The 18,774-nt window shown below is 54.6% G+C and overlaps 1 protein-coding gene across 2 annotated transcripts in view; it reads left to right on the top strand.

The window, feature by feature from the left end:
- The first annotated feature begins 2,145 nt into the window (after positions 1 to 2,145).
- LOC119089674 (protein N-terminal glutamine amidohydrolase) overlaps positions 2,146 to 18,774 on the top strand; it is a 29,773-nt gene continuing 13,144 nt past the window's right edge. Inside the window, exons 1-4 of one of the 2 annotated variants that reach the window (XM_037212468.1) lie at positions 2,146 to 2,238; positions 3,960 to 4,069; positions 10,946 to 11,099; positions 17,705 to 17,850. In XM_037212468.1, coding sequence (XP_037068363.1) covers positions 3,987 to 4,069; positions 10,946 to 11,099; positions 17,705 to 17,850 — 383 coding nt within the window. In that variant the 5' untranslated portion in view covers positions 2,146 to 2,238; positions 3,960 to 3,986. The other variant, XM_037212469.1, reaches the window with a different exon arrangement.

Genomic DNA, 18,774 nt, shown 5'->3' with positions numbered 1-18,774 from the left:
ACAAGAGTGTGGGACCCTCCATTCAAATAGAAAGTACCCAAGACCCAATGTAGATGACTTCCTACCGATCGAGTGTGCTAGAGCAGGTTATCAGAAGGGGTCTCGACAAGGGCGTAGGGCCCTCCATTCAAATGAGAAACACCCAAGACCCAATGTGTGGGCCCCCGAAAGATCGCGTGTGGCAGTGAAGGCTATCAGATGGCCCCTGACAGGGGCGTAGGGCCCTACATTCAAATACCAGGACCCAATATGCGCCCCCCCCCCCCCCGAACAGTCTAGTGTGCCCAAGGAAGTCAACGAATGGGATCCTAAGAGGTGCGTTGGACCCCTCCATGCAAATAAAAAGTAGCCAAGAACCCATTTGGACGGCCCGAACGACCAAGTAAGCCCAAGAAGGTTAGCAGATGGGCCCCAGACAAGAGCGTAGGGCCCTACGCAAGTGACAGAAAATTGTAAGGACCAATGTAGGAGGCCCAAGCATATCGTGAGTGTGCCGGTAGGTTAACCGTGACCAACGTGAAAAGCCCCTGAGCGACTGAAAATACCCCGGCATGTCAGCATACGGCCCCGGCTTCAGCGTATAGAACGTTTCGGACGAATAAAAAAGAATCCATGGAAGGGCTCTGATTGGCCAAGAGTGCCTCGGCAGGCTGGCGAGACGGGCCCCATCAACAGGGCGAAGCCCTCCGAGTAAATGCAGAGAAATCATGGGTAACATAGAAGGTTCCTTAACGATCAAGCTGCCCCCGCAGGTGAACATATAGGGACCCGGAAACAGTGTAGGGCCTCTGAACAGCGTAAGCAGTCTTAAAACCTGCTAATCACGATCCCTCAATCAGTGAATCATAATTGTTGTCTACTGTTGGGCCCTTCACTTTTGCTTGCGACTGTTACTAGTCGCCTAGAAGCCCAAAGACGTCCAATTTTATCGCGATCTGTGGAAAAATGCGTCTGTTCGGCCAGCAATGGGCCGCTCAGAGCTGATGGGTCCCTTCGAGTCCCAAGGAGAGCATGACCCCGCCCCCCTCTGGATCCGCCCTGGTTGGGGCTGGACATGAACGGGACGCAACAACTCCTGTTCACACTGCCTCAGGCAAATAGCAAAGGGCCGGAACTCCGGCCGATTTATGGCACCGGACCTGACCTACCTATGTGGGACCGACTGGGGTGGCAACGGCCTTTTTAAGACACTTGAATTGAGCTGTGGGTTGACTTATAATCATATAGCACCTTGGAACGCATGAGGTGGGCTGTGTCAGGAGTCTGCTGAGGTCACAGGGACCGCCTTTGGACGCATGACCTGGGATCTTTGTGGAGCCTGCGGAGATCACAGCAGGACGCCTTGCCTGACTGTACGGAGCCTGCCGAGGCATCAGTGACCACCTTGGGACATATGGTGCGGACTCTGTGCGGAGGCTACTGAGGTCAAAGCGGGACCTGTCTCTCTGCCATGCACCTGAGGCCTGCTCTGGAAATATCGCGCTAACCATCGTGGTTCACAGCTAGTGTATCACAAGCTGTCTGAACAAGCTCAGCCGGAAGCCCGGACTCGAGATTCAGGACTGTTTGACCTCCAGGCTGACCTGTTTCGAGGGCCGTGAGCGCCCGCGAGTGGGGTGACACAGAAACCGACGGCGGCGGAAGGAGCGAGAACGATGAGCATGACTGTGTAAGCCTGACTTGCTGTATTGAAAATATGCCAACAACCAGGTTACTAGACTTGGTCCAATTTCTGTCACAATTTGGGGGAAGGAAACTGGAGCCCAAGTTCGAGGAAGGGCTAAGGCCCCCCCCAATTGAAATGAAAACTACAAACACAGTTAAGGTTTCCGAATCCACACAGAGGTCACCTTTTGATAAAGTGACTTTAATTTCTTGACGACGTCCGCATAAATACCAAAAAAACGAATAGATACTCACTCTTGAGTTAACATGCAGTGTTCGAGGTGACTTAAACCAACAGGTAAGCAATGATTCCGTTCGGAAGATTGCGCAACGCATAAGGCCGCGCGCAGCGTCCGCTGAGGGGAAAGCTTCAATGACGTCACGCTAGCGCTGACCGGATGGGGTGCTAAAATCGCCGGCCGATCCGGCGCCCCTTACACGGCCTTGCTCCACAGTGTTGTGTTTGAATGCGGAGGCGTGGTTGGAGGCGTCGGGGTGTCCCGACTGCGGTGTGAAGTGGCAATCCCTGTGTTGTGCTGCTGCTGCGGCTGCTGCTGCTCTTTAGAAAGGAAGGCAAGAGCGAGCTGTAAAGCTGTCACTGGGTGTCGTATTTTGTACGTACGTTGGTAAGAAGTTTTAAGTATCCCCGTGTGGCTCTACAATGGGTTGACACATGGGCTACTTCCAAGTTCTACCCATCGTTTTTTGCGGGAAGAAAATTGGCACCTTCCAAAAAGGAGGGGTACTGCTTGGAGAAGACTGATGCTGACGTTTTGGCTAGGGTCCCTTAATATTGCTTTTTTGTTGTGTTTGGATCTTCTTATTTCCATTGGGGGCAGGTGAAAGTACTGGCATCTATCTGCTTTGCTTGTGTTGCTTGGATATTGTCATCAGGTGGCATCAAAGATTGGAGGGTTTTCAAGGTGGGAGGGCCCTTTCAGGCTGATTTTTGAAACTGATTGCACTGAACTGCAAGTTGTCCTCAAACTGTGTCCAGCAGAATGTAATCAAACATCCCTGTCTTAGTAAAGCTGAGCTACTGTGATGAAGCCATATTGGCCTGCTCCCAGTTTTTAATTGAGAGGGCTTGCAATGCATTTTGACCCCATGATTTTGGTCACCAGATACAGTCATTCAGAAGTTGCAATATTAAAGATTTTAGGAATGCATTGATAAACAACAAAGAATAAGCTCTTGATAAAAATCCTGACTGGACATGAGTTAGGCTTTTCTGATTTTGTGGTGACCAGTAAATGCAACTCAACACAGCTACCACATCTGAGCTATTTTTCATAGCATCTGTGTGGCCACCAACTTGAAACATAAACTGATTTAGTCTGAAGAGGTAAGCTGTGATAATGTCTGGTTCATCAAATCAGAAGGAAACCATAGCAATATCAGTATCCTGTGAAAGCATGAACTTCCAGGTTACTTAGACCAATAACTGATAGCTTCATTAGCTTAAGTGAGGCAGATCTGTATGAGGTGGGTTGAACAGGCCATTTCCCATCTGGAGAGGAGCATGCGCACCAGTCTGTGCCATCTGGGTGCCTGCATGCCTAGAAGGATATGATATAATTGAGCAATAGGTATGCATCTCAGTTATGTGTTGTGGTTAGCATCAATAATTTTTTTACATCATGTGACTACTACTTTTTACATTCTGTAATGCATTTTGTTAGATTGCCTTAACACATGACATTCTGGCATTTGTCTGAGATTCCATCAATTTATTTGTAACTCTGGATTCAAAATTCTTATAAAGCAGTAAAATTATGGAAATCAAATGACAAATGGTTTGCTTGTTGTATGACATTAGTATCACTTCCTTAATTCCTTTCCTTGATTATTTCTGTCTCAACCATCATATTTTGTAGGTACTGCACACAGAGGGTAATAATTGAATTGTCAGATGACCTTTATTGAGAGAATGATGCATTGGAACCTTTTAAGTGGCAAGTTGGCATGCAGTCTTTTGAAACAGTCCAGCATATCTGTAAATGATATCTATGTATTGAATATCCAAAGGTCTTCATGGGGCAAGAGCTTACATGAGAGGGGAAGTTACTGAAGCTGCCAACCAAGCAGCCTTATGAAAGTCATACCTCAGATCTTCTATGATTGCTCCAGCCACTGAGCTGATGGCTGGCTTATCAAAAACTCTTGTAGTTTCCATTTTGTGGGCTATGTGTGTATCTCACAAAGCTTTGTGGTCATTTGACTCAATTATTAAGATAATTAGTCACTGGTCAGTTAATTGTTGTTTCTCAGGGCTAATGAGCTTGTGTTTTCAGATTGTTCCATCAAAGTTGCATATCAGTATGGCTGCAGAAAGTCCACAGCGGCAAAAGGTGAAGGCGATTCTACCACCTGTGAAGGAATGCAGCCACACTCTACATTACTGGTAAGTTATAAGCTGTGAGACACTGCCACATTGTCTGCAGGTGGAGATGATTATGGCAATATTCCATCTGGCATTCATAATTTCAATAACCTGGCAGCAGGATGGTCTGCCCTTTTAATGGCCCAACTATGACATCAATTTGTAAGTGCTCTTTGAAAACATAATTTTCTCAGGTCATGCAGAAACACAAATTTTCTGGGAAGAGCAGGAAGCATTTGAACCTATTTGCAACCCCTCCCCCCCCAAGCACTGGTTGAAAGCCATGAACTTTCATGTGCTGGGTAAATGCTGCTCTGTTTCCATTTGCAGTATTTGTGTGGGGATCTACCCAATAGGTGAATGGGCGGCTATTGCACTGCAGCACATTTTGTCATTGCCCATGCCTATTCAGAACATATTCAGAACATGTTTTTGCCATTATCTCCTAGCCTCCCAACCCTTGCTTTCATCGTTGCTTAAGATTGCCGCCATCTGGGTGCCATCACTATGTGCTGCAGATGCCCCTCCCCCCCCCCCAAATAGTTTCGAACATCGAGAGTACCGGCGTAGTGTCCCAAGATTTGGATAGGCCAGCTGGGCTGTGCGTGCCGTGTGGTGTGGTGCGGACCTATGATGGATAATATGGTCCAACAATCACATGACCTCGCAAATGGGTTGTTGGCATATTTACAAAATGAGGTCATAAAGTGCCTGGCCCGAGTAATCCGAGATGCTGGCGAAAGTATTAAGCTGTGACACCCCACCCCACACGACAGCCCACACGTACCTGTGAGTTGAATGTATCAAACAACGTGTTAAAAACAGCTTCTCTGTTAAGCTTATAACAGGGTGCCGATAATGGGGCGGCTAACGCGTCTGCGGTGACTATTGCACGTCTGGGAAACCAGAGGTACGGGGTTCCATTCCCCACGGTGCCCGGCCTTCCCGCCAGAGTGGGAGGCAGGCGACGCCACATAGCCTCAGCAGCTGATTGCGTCATAAAGCCTCAATGCCGCATATACACATACACACAAACACGAAAAAGCCAACAAGGTCTTGCATCGGAGGTAGGTTTCCAAACAGATGACACTGGCCGCCGCCCGCTCGGTTCCATGGGTCGGACGGCTTTGATGTTCGCCGACGAGTGTAGCAGGTCCACTGGCTTACAGCGTTTTCGTAGTTCAACGTCGTTATCTTCTCTTGCTGCTGGAATCTGACAACAATCCTGAAAAATGACCCAGGACGTGCAGACCCCATTGTTTGCGTATGCGAGCGCGCGGCTGCCTGCACGCCTTGCCCCACTCCATGTGACGGGCCGTGTTCTCCATGTTAGTGTTGCGGGCTGCGGCGCCGGTGCGGCGGGAGCTGGATTCGGCTCCGATTTGGCTCCTTCAGCTTTTGCGCAGGCTGAAAATTTTGCCTTTTTCTTGTCAACTGTTGTGAGACGAGAAATATTTTTGACATTGAAATGCTGCTGGTAAAATTCGCATGTCAGTTGACTTGCGTGGAGATTTGTAACCGTTCATGCAGGATAGCATAATCACAGTGTTTTTTTTAACCACATGAGTGTTTTCAAAAATGTTTTTTTCCAGCAAGTTTGGCGGCATGGCCAGGCAGGTCTAGTGCGTTTTAGAGTTTTATTAAAGTTCAAGGAAGAGTCATCGACCCGCAACCTAGCTCGTACCAGGACCTGGCGTCAGCACCACCTTTCTGGAAAGAATGATGCTACTTGCTGCATGTCCGAATATTTGAACAAACACGTACCAGAACCTCGCTTATTGCATAGCGCTGAGTTGAGGATGGCCCTGGGCGCTGCAGCACGCGCCGCTGTGTGGTGCGGTGCTGTCGGGGCGTCGCCGGCCCGGCCGACACTTCCGACCGTGGCCGGCTGCCGGGGATCGACTCCGGTTCCCTGGTGTGTACTGCACCCAGGCGGGCCGCCGCTGATGGGCCGCGCCACCGCCACTGATGGGCCACGGGGGGTGTGCTTCCCGTCAGTGGGATGCGGGACAGAGCGCTCACCGGGCTAATTGTTGATGTAGCGCACGAACTAAGTTGTGAGGGTGCTTCTATGCATTGTACACATATAATGGGAAATTACTGAGCGATGACCATTTTGTGGAGCAATGACAGGGGGCGTAATGACCGAGTGGTTGTCTGTCGGACTGTCATGTGGGAGGCCCAGGTTCGAATCCCGGTTGCGCCATGACCCTTGAATGTTGATATGGCCAGTGAAGTCGCTGGTGCTCCACAAAAGGAATGTGACGACGTATGTCGTTTTCTCCTTTTAAGAACGAGAAATGACCAGGTTATTCGTTCCTCGGTGACGTGCTCAGACGGCTTGGGCTCCAGTCGCTCTGTTCTGCCACCTGGAGGTCATTCTGCTGGAGGTTGTGTTGGAGGTCATGTGCAGGCTGAGAGATAGGCGCTGGAAGCAGTCTGTTGACATGGGCTCAGAAGGATTGGCTTGCCTTCCGGAATAAGACCGGTCTGGGTCAGAAGTTCTCATGAACTTTGAGTGTGAGAAAAGTTGTCGTGCGTCACACCACCCGCCCACAAACCGTGACGTGCTCACCATGACCAAAATCAGAGCCCGCTAAACATCTGCCGAGGCACTGCTGGCCTGGAAAACATCTGTGTCGACGAGCGCCTTTCAGTACCACGTACGGCTGGCGGTGCAAATGCTGCCGGTGACGGCTGCAGCGGAGAGCCGGCCGGCTCGGCAGGCACGCCAGCGTCGCCACCTGGCGGCGTGCCTTGCGCCTTTGTCGCGCTGCCACCGGCGGACCACCCCGACCGCGCCGGCTGCCGCGCCGCCCGGCTGCGCTGCCTGGTCTCGACGCAGCCGTCATCTCCCTGTCGAGCCGGGTCTAGGCGGCAGGGCCCGGCTCCGGCTCCGGCTCCGGCTCTGGGCGGCGCCGGACGTGTTCGCCGCTGATCGATTGCGCGCTGCATGTGTGTTTATGTGTTCTCCGCCGTGTTTTAGCCGAATGCGCCGCGCGGCGCGGCAGTGAACATGCCGAAAGGCCTGGCGCGCGACCAGGCGGACCTTTGTAGGTGCCGCCGCGCGCTCGCGACCGGGCCAAGCAGGGGAAGGAGGCTTTCCTGGCCCTGTAATGCATTGGCTTCGTCCATCCCGGAAACACGCTTGTCATACAGCTGATGGCAATGCTTCCAATGGCGTTGTGACCTGTAAGTTTAATGATAGTTCGGGGTATGGATATGCGCCTGTGGGGCGGGCGAAGTAACAACAGGACAAGTTCCAGTAGGCACAACATGTGATTTGCGCACATTACCGTTGGACTTAACGCAGCTCAAAACGGTCGCTTGGCGTTCTTAAAATGCTTCTCGTAGTCGCATGATTTCTTATCGTCGTTAAGCGCGGCATGAAGATGAACATGAAAAACCATATCAAACTGTTTAAAACGGCATGAATGATGCAGGATGTCGGTCTGGCAGTCGCTCTTTCGAGTGTTTGTGATCGTACTCCGTGGAATTCCACCGTTAAGAAGTCTCCACTCGCGTCACGCGGCCAACTTCCGCGTCACGTGCCATTGATCGGCCCCAGCCGGGGCACATCAAGCTCCGGGCGCTGCCCGCAGCGGCCCAAAGCGCACAGGATGACGTCAAAGCCCCGTGACCTGACACGGTTTAGGCCGCATCGGCTCCCGAAGCGTGTGTTATGACCTCATACGTATGAACTTTGCACCCGAGGGGCACTCGTTTCGGAAGTCGGACCGCGTAAATCCTCGTTGACGGCTGTGACGAAAAGCTTGGAGCGTTTTGCTACCGTAATGGATCCTGGTGCTCCGTATCTTTTCCAAACCGCGGACACTGTGGTTTGCTGGTCGTAGTTCGTACTGGGCCGTCCGTAAATGCTGACGAGCGCATTGACTATTGAGCACGCGGATCGGATCAGCAGAAGCAGGTACCAGTGCACGAGATACGCACGCGCGTATTTGACTGCCCTAAGTAACCTAACCACAGCACGGTCGCCCCGGTTAAGCCGCCCAGTGCACACCATTAGCATGGGTATAATCACTACGGGGCTGGGGGCTGAGCGGGGCACCTAACCCCTCCCCACTTTTTCAGAGTGCGTTTTGTCTCACTCCAATTTTTTTTCGTATAGTGCACGTTTTCATGTTTTCCTGTTGTAAGTGTCATCGGGTAAGATTTTCCCCCCAGATTCCAGTTTGACACTTCCAATCATGATTCCCCGCAGTCTCAGATGTGTGCCACGCGCAGGATTATCGGAATTGACCTTGCACTAGCGAACAGAAGACGCGTCCCACACACCCTCATACCACCACCACAGAGAGGCCCAGAGACCGCACCATGGTCTCTGGCTGGTGGGGTCGCCGTATCGTGTCTTACCGGCGGCGAACGCTCGCTGTCGCGTGCGTCACCGTGAGTGACCCCACCGCCTCGGCCTGCGCGCCGGCTGCCTCGGGGAGTTTCGCAGCGGCCGCCGTCCGCCCGGCCCATTCAGGCTCCGGTGGGCGGCGGGTGGCGCGCGCGGCCGCCCATCTCAGGCAATGGCGCGCCTCCATCACCGGCCGCCGGCCAGATGGGCCAATCATTCGCCGACGCAGTACGCCGAGGGCCGTGCCGATGAGTGGTAGCTCCAGATTGGACCGGCATCCGGCGGGCACGCGAGCGCCGACTCCAGACGGTGCGCCGGAGCCGGCCGGCGGCGAGGAGTGGCGCTGGGCCGCGCAGGAGGCCAGCAGGACATGACGCCGGGCAGCGACGGGCCACTGAGTGCATGGAGCCGCATAATGGCGGACGTTGGGGCTGCATATACCTGGCCATGCTCCATGACGCACACCTTTGGATTGACGGCTGTGGTTACCAGCAGCTGTTGTGGCAGGCTGCAGTTATCGTTCATGTTTCGCTCTCCATTTGCGCTTGGATTACACTGTTATAGGGGTTTTCTCCACTATGTTTTCGTGATGATAGCACGCCGTTGGCTCTGTATGTGCTTTTGTGGGGCATGCATACCCCAATGCTTTTTGCCCCAGGGAAGAGGGCTTATTACAGCTTGGAATTGCAACTGATACACGTATTACTGCTCTTCCCTGAAATGAGTCGGAAGACAATGCATCTACGTAGATTCGGGCGACAACTTAGACCTACACTTCGCGATGTTATCGCTGCAGAAATGCATGCTTCAGTGTGTTCGCATTCCTTTCGTACAATCCCCCGTCGACGTGTGAACAGTTGACCTGCATTTCACGGAGCGACTGCGCCACCCGGGGCCGGCCTGACTTCCCTCAGGCCGCCGGACACGTGGCGCGTGCCTATTCTGGGCACCTCTCGGCTGGTGCGACCGCAGCAGCCGTGCCAGCCGGCCGGCGCGGGCGGCGCGGGCGGTGGTATTGGCCCGGCGGCGTCCACAGACGGGCATCGATCCCGGCCGGCCGGCACGAGGGACGCGCCGCCGCTGTCAGCTCAGGGCTCAGGTGTCCGGTGTCACCGCGCCCGCCGACGCACAGAGCGGGCCGTGTCGGTGACACCGGGGCTGCAGCCGCGCCGCCGCCGTCAGCTCGGGGCTCAGGTGTCCGGTGTCACCCGACGCTCAAGGCTCAGGTGTCAGGTGCCCGCCGACGCACAGGGCGGGCCGTGTCGGTGACACTGGAGCTGCGGCCGCGCTGTCGCCGTCAGCGCTCAGGGCTCAGGTGTCCGGTGTCGCCGCGCCCGCCGACGCACAGAGCGGGCCGTGTCGGTGACACCGGAGCTGCGGCCGCGCTGTCGCCGGCCGGCACGGCCGTCCTGCAGAGCGGTGTCCTGACGGCGACTGCCCGTGCGTGACGCCGGCTCGGGTGTCCAAAACGCTTCCCTTAAAAGTTGTGTCCTGTTCCGTGAATACGGCCTTCTGCTGCCTCCACGTGTCGTGAGAATTGCGAGCCTATCAGGACAAGTTGCGCAGCGCAATAGTTCCCTGAAGACTTCGCGAGAAGTTACGCGACGGCTGTTAGATAAGTTTCCCTGTAGCGGAAGCTAGTTTGCTGGGCCGAGAGGTGGCGTGAGTGGCGTCTGCGGACTCCCGCCGTCTGCTGACAGCCCTCTCGTTTTGCGGTCGGCCCGGAGAGCATCTAGCCCAGGTCAGCGCGGTTTGGACACAGGACGTGCGCGCTTTGTAAGGAGTCGTGGCGCGCGGTGCCCGACGGCCGCAGCTGATCAGGGCCAGGACGTGACGGAGCCGCGGCGGACAGGCCCGCGCCCGGCGGCCATTATCCGCGGCTGGCTGGGGCGCATGACGTCTAGTCCAGTGTGGTGCCTCGTGTCGTGACATATGTCCTAGTCCAGCAAGGCTCAGTCTTTGGTCTTCAAGCAAATAGGACAAACACAAGGACAAAGACAAAGGCAAGAAGACAGTGACAGAGGCAAAGGCAGAGGCAGAAGGCAGAAGGTAGAAGGCAGAGACAGAGGCCTAGCCAGAGGCAGAGACAGACGGAGATAGATACGGGGACAGACAGAGGCAGAGGCAGGGGCAGGGGCAGGGGCAGGGGCAGGGGCAGAGGCAGATGCAGAGGCAGAGGTAGAGTCAGGGGTAGAGGTAGAGGTAGAGGAAGAGACAGACCGAGTCAAAGACAAAAATAGCAACAGTGACAGAGGCACAGAGGCGGAGGCAGGGACAGAGACAGAGACAAAGACAGAGACAGAGGCAGAAACAGACAGAAACAGAAACAGAGAGACGGAGACAGTCGCAGATACAGGCACAGGCACAGGCACAGGCACAGACACAGACACAGACACATACACAGACAAATGTGGCTTGCCCCGTTCACCCGATGCCGCCCCAGGCAACCGCCCCAGGCACGTCTCAGGACAGGGCCAAGCCGTTCAGCGGTTTGCGAGCCGACTTGACGTGACGTGGCTTGACCTCTGCCGCAGCGAGGAAAACGTCTGGCTACTCTGCCGGCACGTGCGAGAGAAGTTCGCACAGGAGCTGCCCTTCTGTCACGCCGTCTTCATCTCGAACCAGAACCAGACGGTGCCACTGTGGCGACAGCGCGCCGGCCGCACCGACGACAAGGTCGTCATCTGGGTGAGTGTGTGACGCAGCCAGGCGCGGTGTGTCATCGTCTGGGTCAATGTGTGGCGCGGCCGGGTGAGGTGTAATATCATTGGGTGAGTGTGTGACGCAGTTAGGTAAGGTGTATCATCATCTGGGTCAGTGTGTGACCGAGCTTGGTGAAATGTATCATCATCTGGGTCAGTGTGTGTATCACAGCCGGGGAGGTGTATCATCATCTGGGTCAACGCGTGATCCAGCTGGGTGAGGTGTATCATCATCTGGGTCATTGTGTGACGAAGCTGGGCGAGGTGTATCATCCTCTTGGCCAGTGTTTGATGCAACCGGGTAAAGTGCATCATCATCTGGGCCAGTGCATGTCCAAGCCGGATGAGGTGAATCATCATCTGGGTCACTGTGGCGCAGCTGGGTGAGGTGTATCATCATCTGGGTCAGTGTGTGACGCAGCTGGGTGTGATGTATCATCTGGGTCAGTGTGTAACGCAGCTAGGTGAGGTGTATCATCTGGGTCAGTGTGTGACGCAGCTGGGTGAGGTGTATCATCTGGGTCAGTGTGTGACGCAGCTGGGTGGGGTGTATCATCTGGGTCAGTGTGTGACGCAGCTGGGTGAGGTGTATCATCTGAGTCAATGTGTGACGCAGCTGGGTGTGGTGTATCATCATCTGGGTCAATGTGTGACGCAGCTGGGTGAGGTGTATCATCTGGGTCAGCGTGTGACGCAGCTGGGTGAGGTGTATCATCATCTGGGTCAATGTGTGACGCAGCTGGGTGAGGTGTATCATCTGGGTCAATGTGTGACGCAGCTGGGTGAGGTGTATCATCATCTGGGTCAATGTGTGACGCAGCAGGGTGTGGTGTATCATCGTCTGGGTCATTGTGTCGGAGCCGGGTGAGGCGTATCAGCATCTGGGTCAATGTGTGTCGCAGCCGGGTGAGGAATATCATCACCGAAGCCGGTGAAGCCGCTCCATGCTATTGCTCAGCATTGTGTGTGGACTTTGTTAAATGTTCTCTCATTTTCTCATTTTTAGAGTTTTCCAAAGTGCTGTTGCGGAGGCGTATCAGGGTTGCGGGGCCTGTAGAGCATACACGAGCCAGACAATCCTATAATCACGCGTCGCTGTTCACTCAGGTTTGAATGATGCAGATGACGCCGGTAGCAATCAATCTACATCATGAACTGACCTCCCCTGCCGAAAGGGCGGAAGCTGACTATTTCTCAATCAAACGAAACCCGAGTTTTCCAGCGCTGAACCAAGCTGATCGTATGACATGTAATGCTGTCCCTTACGTCGGTATTTAAGGCTGCTATTGGCTCAGAGAGCGCATTGCTTATATCATTGCACGCTGCCCCTAGTCCACGGCCCGTTTCGATCCGCATACTTGGGCGTGATTCGGCACCGCGCTGTCGGCTCGGTGGAGCTGCCAGCGCCAGCGTGTGACGGGGCGGAGGCAGCCACGCGTGACGGGCGCGTCGCGTGCCAGCTGATGTCACCTGTCTGTGTCCCTCGGCTGACTCGGGGCCCCGCTATTCGAGTCATTTCGCAGTCGTGTTGATTCGGCGTTGGCCGTATGGCGACACTCTCGCTATCGATCATCGCCGCGCCGTTGCGGGCCATACGAGTCGTTACGGCCGTGGTGATACGACAAACAGCCGGGGCGTGTTAACGGACCCTCCCGCGTCGCCTCACTGTATGATATGCTATTGATTGCCGTGTGGCGACACGTTCGAAACGTTCGCCGCGACATCGGACTGTTTGCCAGCGCCACAAGTCGGGGCTCCGCCCATGTGAAGCAGCACGGCGCACCCAGGGACATGGGGAGTGTACACATCACACTCAAATTGCTGTGGTGAACGGCGGCGGAAGGCCGCCACGCCGTTGACGTTTGTTTGTCTGGCACTGACGGGAGGACAGCACTGGTTTGTTTGTCTGGCACTGACGGGAGGACAGCGCTGGTTTGTTTGTCTGGCACTGACGGGAGGACAGCACTGGTTTTTGACGACAGTTCTCGCTTGGCTAATTGCGCCCTCGTAGAGGTAATTACGTGATGTTTTCCGCACGAATAGCTTACTTACCGCGCAGTAACATTCTCGTGGCATCGTCTTTTCCAGCCTTGTGCTGTTTCTGCAATATGTGTGACGAGCTATCGAGTCTTCCCGTGCAGTGGTGTTATCGCTCACGTTCATTTGAAAGAAACGCCCGACAGTCATTGGGTGTTTCCTAGAGAGCCGCAGGCAGTGAACAACTGTGTTCTACAACGTTCTCAGTGTTCTTGAGGCGGATTGTCACAATGTTGAACGCGGCAGCGCGTTGTTCTAATGTTGGGTCATGAAACGGGTTTTCGGCTCGTCAGATAATTCTAAACAACTATAAAAATGAAGTGCTTGTGGGCTTTCTTTGCGAGGCGACGGAACTTCCGTAGACGATTTATGCTTGCGTTATTTCAGGATTCATTCAAAATCATTCACGGGATTCTCTGGCCGACCTGGCCTCTGCCTGACCAAATGCGTTACCGGGAACCGGCTGTGATGTGCTGACTGTCAGGGACGCAGGTGTGTCATGAGAAACAAACTTAACCTGTAACCAATTTTCGTTCATCATCACGGGTCAGTCGTTTGCAAGTTTCACAGAAAACGGTTGGTAATAGCCCACCCCCTCCCTCGCCCTCTTTATATGCGCTAGCGTACTGGGAGACGGCTGTCCCAAATGCTAAAAAATCCTATTTTATTTGCATCAGGAAGCTATCGTAAGACAATGGGGATAACGTTAAAGAGGGTGTTCCACATTTGTATGGGGGTTTGAACTGAAATAGCCGTTTTGAAGATCATTGAGTGCAACGCACAGCCCGGCATTTCTAAAAACCTAAGCCCTCCTGGTTTCTAAGCTACACGTCCGCGAAGGTGTGCAGACTATTTGGAGGAGACTCTAGATCACCCAGGCATCCATGACGTCCCAATAACGTCATTCAAATCCTGTCATTCCATTGCCCATGCGGCGATCAAGGCCAAAAAGATGTATTTTTCGAGTCGCTTACATCTGGCGCTCGCGAGCACGATTTCCAGATATAACGACCGTCGATTGGCTCTCGATCAATGCTGTGCAATGCGTGATGACCCGATCAAATAATAACGCAGTGAGGGGCACGTCCACTCAAAAGAGAAATTGCGGTGTCTAGAGCAGTCCTTTCCATGCAGAAGTATACCACCACGTACAAGTGAGATTTTCCATCGTATCTGATGCTTGCCTCAATATCCTGAAATGTGAAACATTTCCTGTAATTCGAACCTGACATAAACTTGGCTAGCGACCGGAGCAGTGCCGTCTGTGAGGAATCGCTCAGGCCGACTTGTGACGCTTCACAGACGCAATGTTGCTGGCCATTTGCAGTCTGCCGATGGCGCTTGCGAAACTGACGCAGCACCTCCCGACGTCAACTTCGGCACGGCAGACACGAACGCTGTGTTCAGTAGCGATCTGTAGTTTCGTGGCATGGAACCAGGGGAGATCTTGGCCCAGTTTGCGATTAGCGATGACATCGAGGAAGCGTCACGCAAGCAAATGACCTTGTTGCAAGCATTTGCCGGAGTGTTTTCTAGCGGTTATCTAGACACGGTATGTTACGCTGGAGGCGATGTGGATTTGGAGCTTAGGCCAGGAAGGAGCCACTCCGGTTTTCGAAACCGCATCTGGAGCCATGCGCCAAAGAGAAGGCGTTAGAGCATCAAACAGACGCATCACAGGCCAGTGGCGTTATTGCTGTGGGCGAACCCTGCGACTGGAATCCTCTCGTCATGCTGGTTCCAAAGAGAAATTCCACCGAGTTCCGCACTGTCCAAGACATGCGAGAGATTACTAAGCGCCTGCTACCGAAAAGTTCGAGCTCCCTTGCCGTGCCGATTTCCTGTATTCGTTTGATGGATGGAACGTTGTAACCTCGGTAGACGTAACGTGGGCGTTCTGGAGCTGAAAAACGTCTGAAGAATCGCAAAATATTTGCGCCTTCTACGCTTCCACGCGCCTTCTACGCTGTCACATCTAAAAGGTGTTGTTCATATCGGATGTCAATGTGCTGCGCCCAGTTATCCTACTTCAACACGCGATGATGCATCGGCTACTGGTCGATATCCTAGCGTATGTATTTACGCTGATGACGTACTGTTGACCAGCCCAGATGTCAGTAGTCTTATGAAACTTCTGCGTACGCTCCTGAATAGACTAAGCCGAGCGGGTTTCAAGTTGTTGCCCAACAAATACAGCATGACACGCGGAGGCTGTCATGTCTAGGTCACCAGATCCCATCTGAGTATGTATCGATCGATCCGGATCGGATTCGTTGCATCGAAGATCTCATAACTCCCACCACGGTGAAGGAGGCAACGCGCGTGCACGGCTTTTACGCGTGCCTTCGAAAATTCATTGCTTCATTTTGCGGTGTCTCAACTTCCCTGGTGAAGCTGGAAAATGGCCTTACATTTTGCTGGGATGCTGAGCTGGATGGAGCGTTTTTGGTCCGGTTCCGTGGCGCCATCGGAGTGTGTTGACTCGCGCCGGCACTGCTGTCCCGTCAGGCCGTGTCCGTCTCTATGCTGCGGTGTTGCGGGATCGCGTGTGTTGGTCCCGACGCCGCCGTACTGGCATGCCGTTGGCTCGCTTCGATGCTGCTGCATTTGCCTGTCAGGATGTATTTGCCTGTCTGGGTTCTGGCGTACCACCAGGGCGTGTGCGCCTGTCTGGGCACCGCTGCAGCCGTCAGAACCGGCCGTTCCGTCTGCGTACGCGCCTGTCTCGACACCGCTGCAACCGCCAGGACGGGCGGCCCCGTCTGGGCGTGTGCGCCTGTCTCGACACCGCTGAAGCCGTCGGAACCGGCCGTTCCATCTGGGCGTGTGCTTGTCTCGACACCGCTGCAGCCGTTAATAACGGGCTGGTCCGTCTGGGCGTGTGCCTGTCTCGACACGCTGCAGCCGCTAAAGACGGGCTGCTCCGTCTGGGCGTGTGCCTGTCTCGACACCGCTGCAGTCGTTAATGACGGGCTGCTCCGTGTGGGCGTGTGCCTGTCTCGACACGCTGCAACCGTCAGAACGGGCGGCTCCGTCTGGGCGTGGCCACTCCCTGGACGCCGGGGTCGGACTCCGCTATTGATTTGTTTGTTGTATGCCCGCCCAGGCCGGCCGGCCACGGGCTCTGTGCCGCACCGACTCGGCCACTGACGCCGCCGTCCCGCCGCGTACGCCGAGCTCAGGCCGCCGGCTCCGGGACGGGTCAGGGCTCAGGCGGCCGGCGCCGGGACGGCTCACGGCGGTCACGCGCCTCGCTGCCGGCCGACCGTCAGCGGGGACGAGGTGTAGCCGCGCCACTGTCCGGACCGGCTGCGGTCGCGCCGGCGAGTTTTGTGGGATGGCTTCGCGTTGGCTTGATAGGATGCAGCGGGGTGGGGCGCGTCACAGACTTTCATTTCCTGGAGGCCCGCAGATGTGAGGCAATCAAAGCGGTCTTTGTTTCGTGAACGTTTTACGACGCTCCCCCGTCCCTCCCCATACCCTAGCTCAAGCCAGACAGGCCGACGACGTGGTAAGAGTTTAAATAACGCGGCAAAATGCGGCACAGTTCTGGGAGTAGCGCTTCTAGGCTTTGAGGGTCGTGATATTACACGCTACCACTTATGCTGCCAGCTTTATGTTTATGATCTGATTCTAAATTTTGTGGCTGGGTAAGCCTGAATGCGTGCGATTCTTTTTTTGCGCAAGCTGCATGGACGTTGATGCTATTTGGGATGTAAAAAAGGCTCCAGTTTCGCGATCATTTCTCGGCGCATTGGAATAAAATAAAATAATCCCATGTACATTTCACCAGTTGCAGCTTATTTAGGCTCAAATACAAAGAAGCTGTTACCGCATCGTGTGGGTCATGCCATATATAATTCATATTTAAGCGTTTTGTGTTGTTTTATTGCAAAATAATTCATTTTTGTATTACTTTCCCTATTTGTGGAGATTGGTTTGTTTTGGACAACATCTTGCGTCTCCTCCGATTACAGCAAGCGTGATAACTTCCCGTTGCAGATTTTCATCTAGTCAGACGAAGGCGATTCAAATTCCATCTTCCAAAAACTAACGAACGAATGACCTTTGCGTAATACGACGGGCAAAAATGGTGGCAGCCGCACCGTTGTCATGACCGGACAAAAATGAACGTTTTCATGCACTGGCTTTGGGAAGGGGACAGCCGGTGACTGCCATAGAGCAGTCGTGGTGCCTTTTCGCATCTGATCACTAGTTTCAGGTGAGCGCGTCCGGCCGGCGGCCCGTTTCAGCCGGGGCCGAGCTGTCCCCGCTGGCGGCGGCCTGACGCCGGCCAGTCGGCTGGCGCTCTGTGATCGGCCGGCGCGGGTCGTGACTGCTGACCGGGCAGCGGTCAAAGGTCGACGGCAGCGGCCGGCCCGCCGACCCCGTACCGGCCGTCGCCGCCGCCGCGCGCGGCTTGCGTGCCGCCGCCGGCTTACCGCGGGCCGTTACCTCACCGGGGCCGACCTGCGGTGCGCCGGCCGCGCCCCCGCCCGCGCCCGGAGCCGGCCGGCGCCCATTGACCGAGCGCCTTTGTGCCATGCCCGCCAGGACTATCACGTGATCTTCATGTACCAGCCGGACAACCGGTGTCTGGTGTACGACATGGACTCGGAGCTGCCGTTCCCCACCTACTTTCACAAATACGTCACCGAGACGTTCCGCACCGACCAGATCCTGCACCCCGAGCATCACAGGTCAGTATCCAGATCCCACACAGGGGCATCACAGGCCAGTCACCAGGTCCTGCACCCGCGCTTCGGAAGTCGGATGCCAGATCCTGCACACTAAGCATCACTCTTTGTCGGCCATATCCGGCGCCGCAGCATCACATGTCAGTGGCCAGATCCACGCACCCGAAGCATCACTGGATGTTGATCAGATCCCGCACCGCAACATCACAGGCAATTTACCAGATTCAACACCGCGAGCATCACAGGTTCGTTGCCCGATCATGCTCCCTGATCATCACAAGCCTGGTACCAGATCTTGCACCCCTCACAGCCACGCCAGTGCCAGTGGAGCGTCCAGTGGATCCGCACCCGGAGCATCACATCACATGATGTGATGTGATGTGATGTGACCTGTGATGCGTCACAGGTCACCTGGAAGCATCTGTTCCGCGAAACGCCCGCTTTCCGACCATCATGGGCTCGCTTGGAGCGGTACCGCACCCGTTTTGAACAGTACAGTGGGCCATTACAGTGGTGCTGCACACGCGGCGCCACTCATAGATCGTTCACTGGTCGGACGGTAAGTGATCAGTCACCTTGTGTGTCGTGTTGGTGGTTGTGAAGCCGCCTCTATGGTCTGAGTACTTTTGCATTGTTATAAGTTGATGTGATGCAACCCATATATAACCCACATATTGTGAGATAGCCGTGCTTTGACATCACTTAACACTCACGTGCACCGGGCGTTCCGCCATGTTTGGCGTCACGGGGCTGCCACGACCCCGATAGTGCCTCCAAAGCCGATGTGCTAGAGCGTAACTGCACAGGGACGACGGAGACGTGACTCATAGCTCTTGGTGGGCAGATTGCAGTAACTCGTATGACAAGCTTGTCAGGTCTGGACGGAAGTGACCACGCTGTGTGTTTTTGCCGTCTGCACGTAGTTGG

The sequence above is a fragment of the Pollicipes pollicipes genome, unplaced genomic scaffold (genome assembly GCF_011947565.3).
Source record: "Pollicipes pollicipes isolate AB1234 unplaced genomic scaffold, Ppol_2.1 Scaffold_3087;HRSCAF=3621_pilon_pilon_pilon, whole genome shotgun sequence".
Classification (NCBI taxonomy): domain Eukaryota; kingdom Metazoa; phylum Arthropoda; class Thecostraca; order Pollicipedomorpha; family Pollicipedidae; genus Pollicipes; species Pollicipes pollicipes.
The sequence above is the reverse complement of the archived record's forward strand: the minus strand, read 5'-3'. Positions and strand labels throughout refer to the sequence as shown.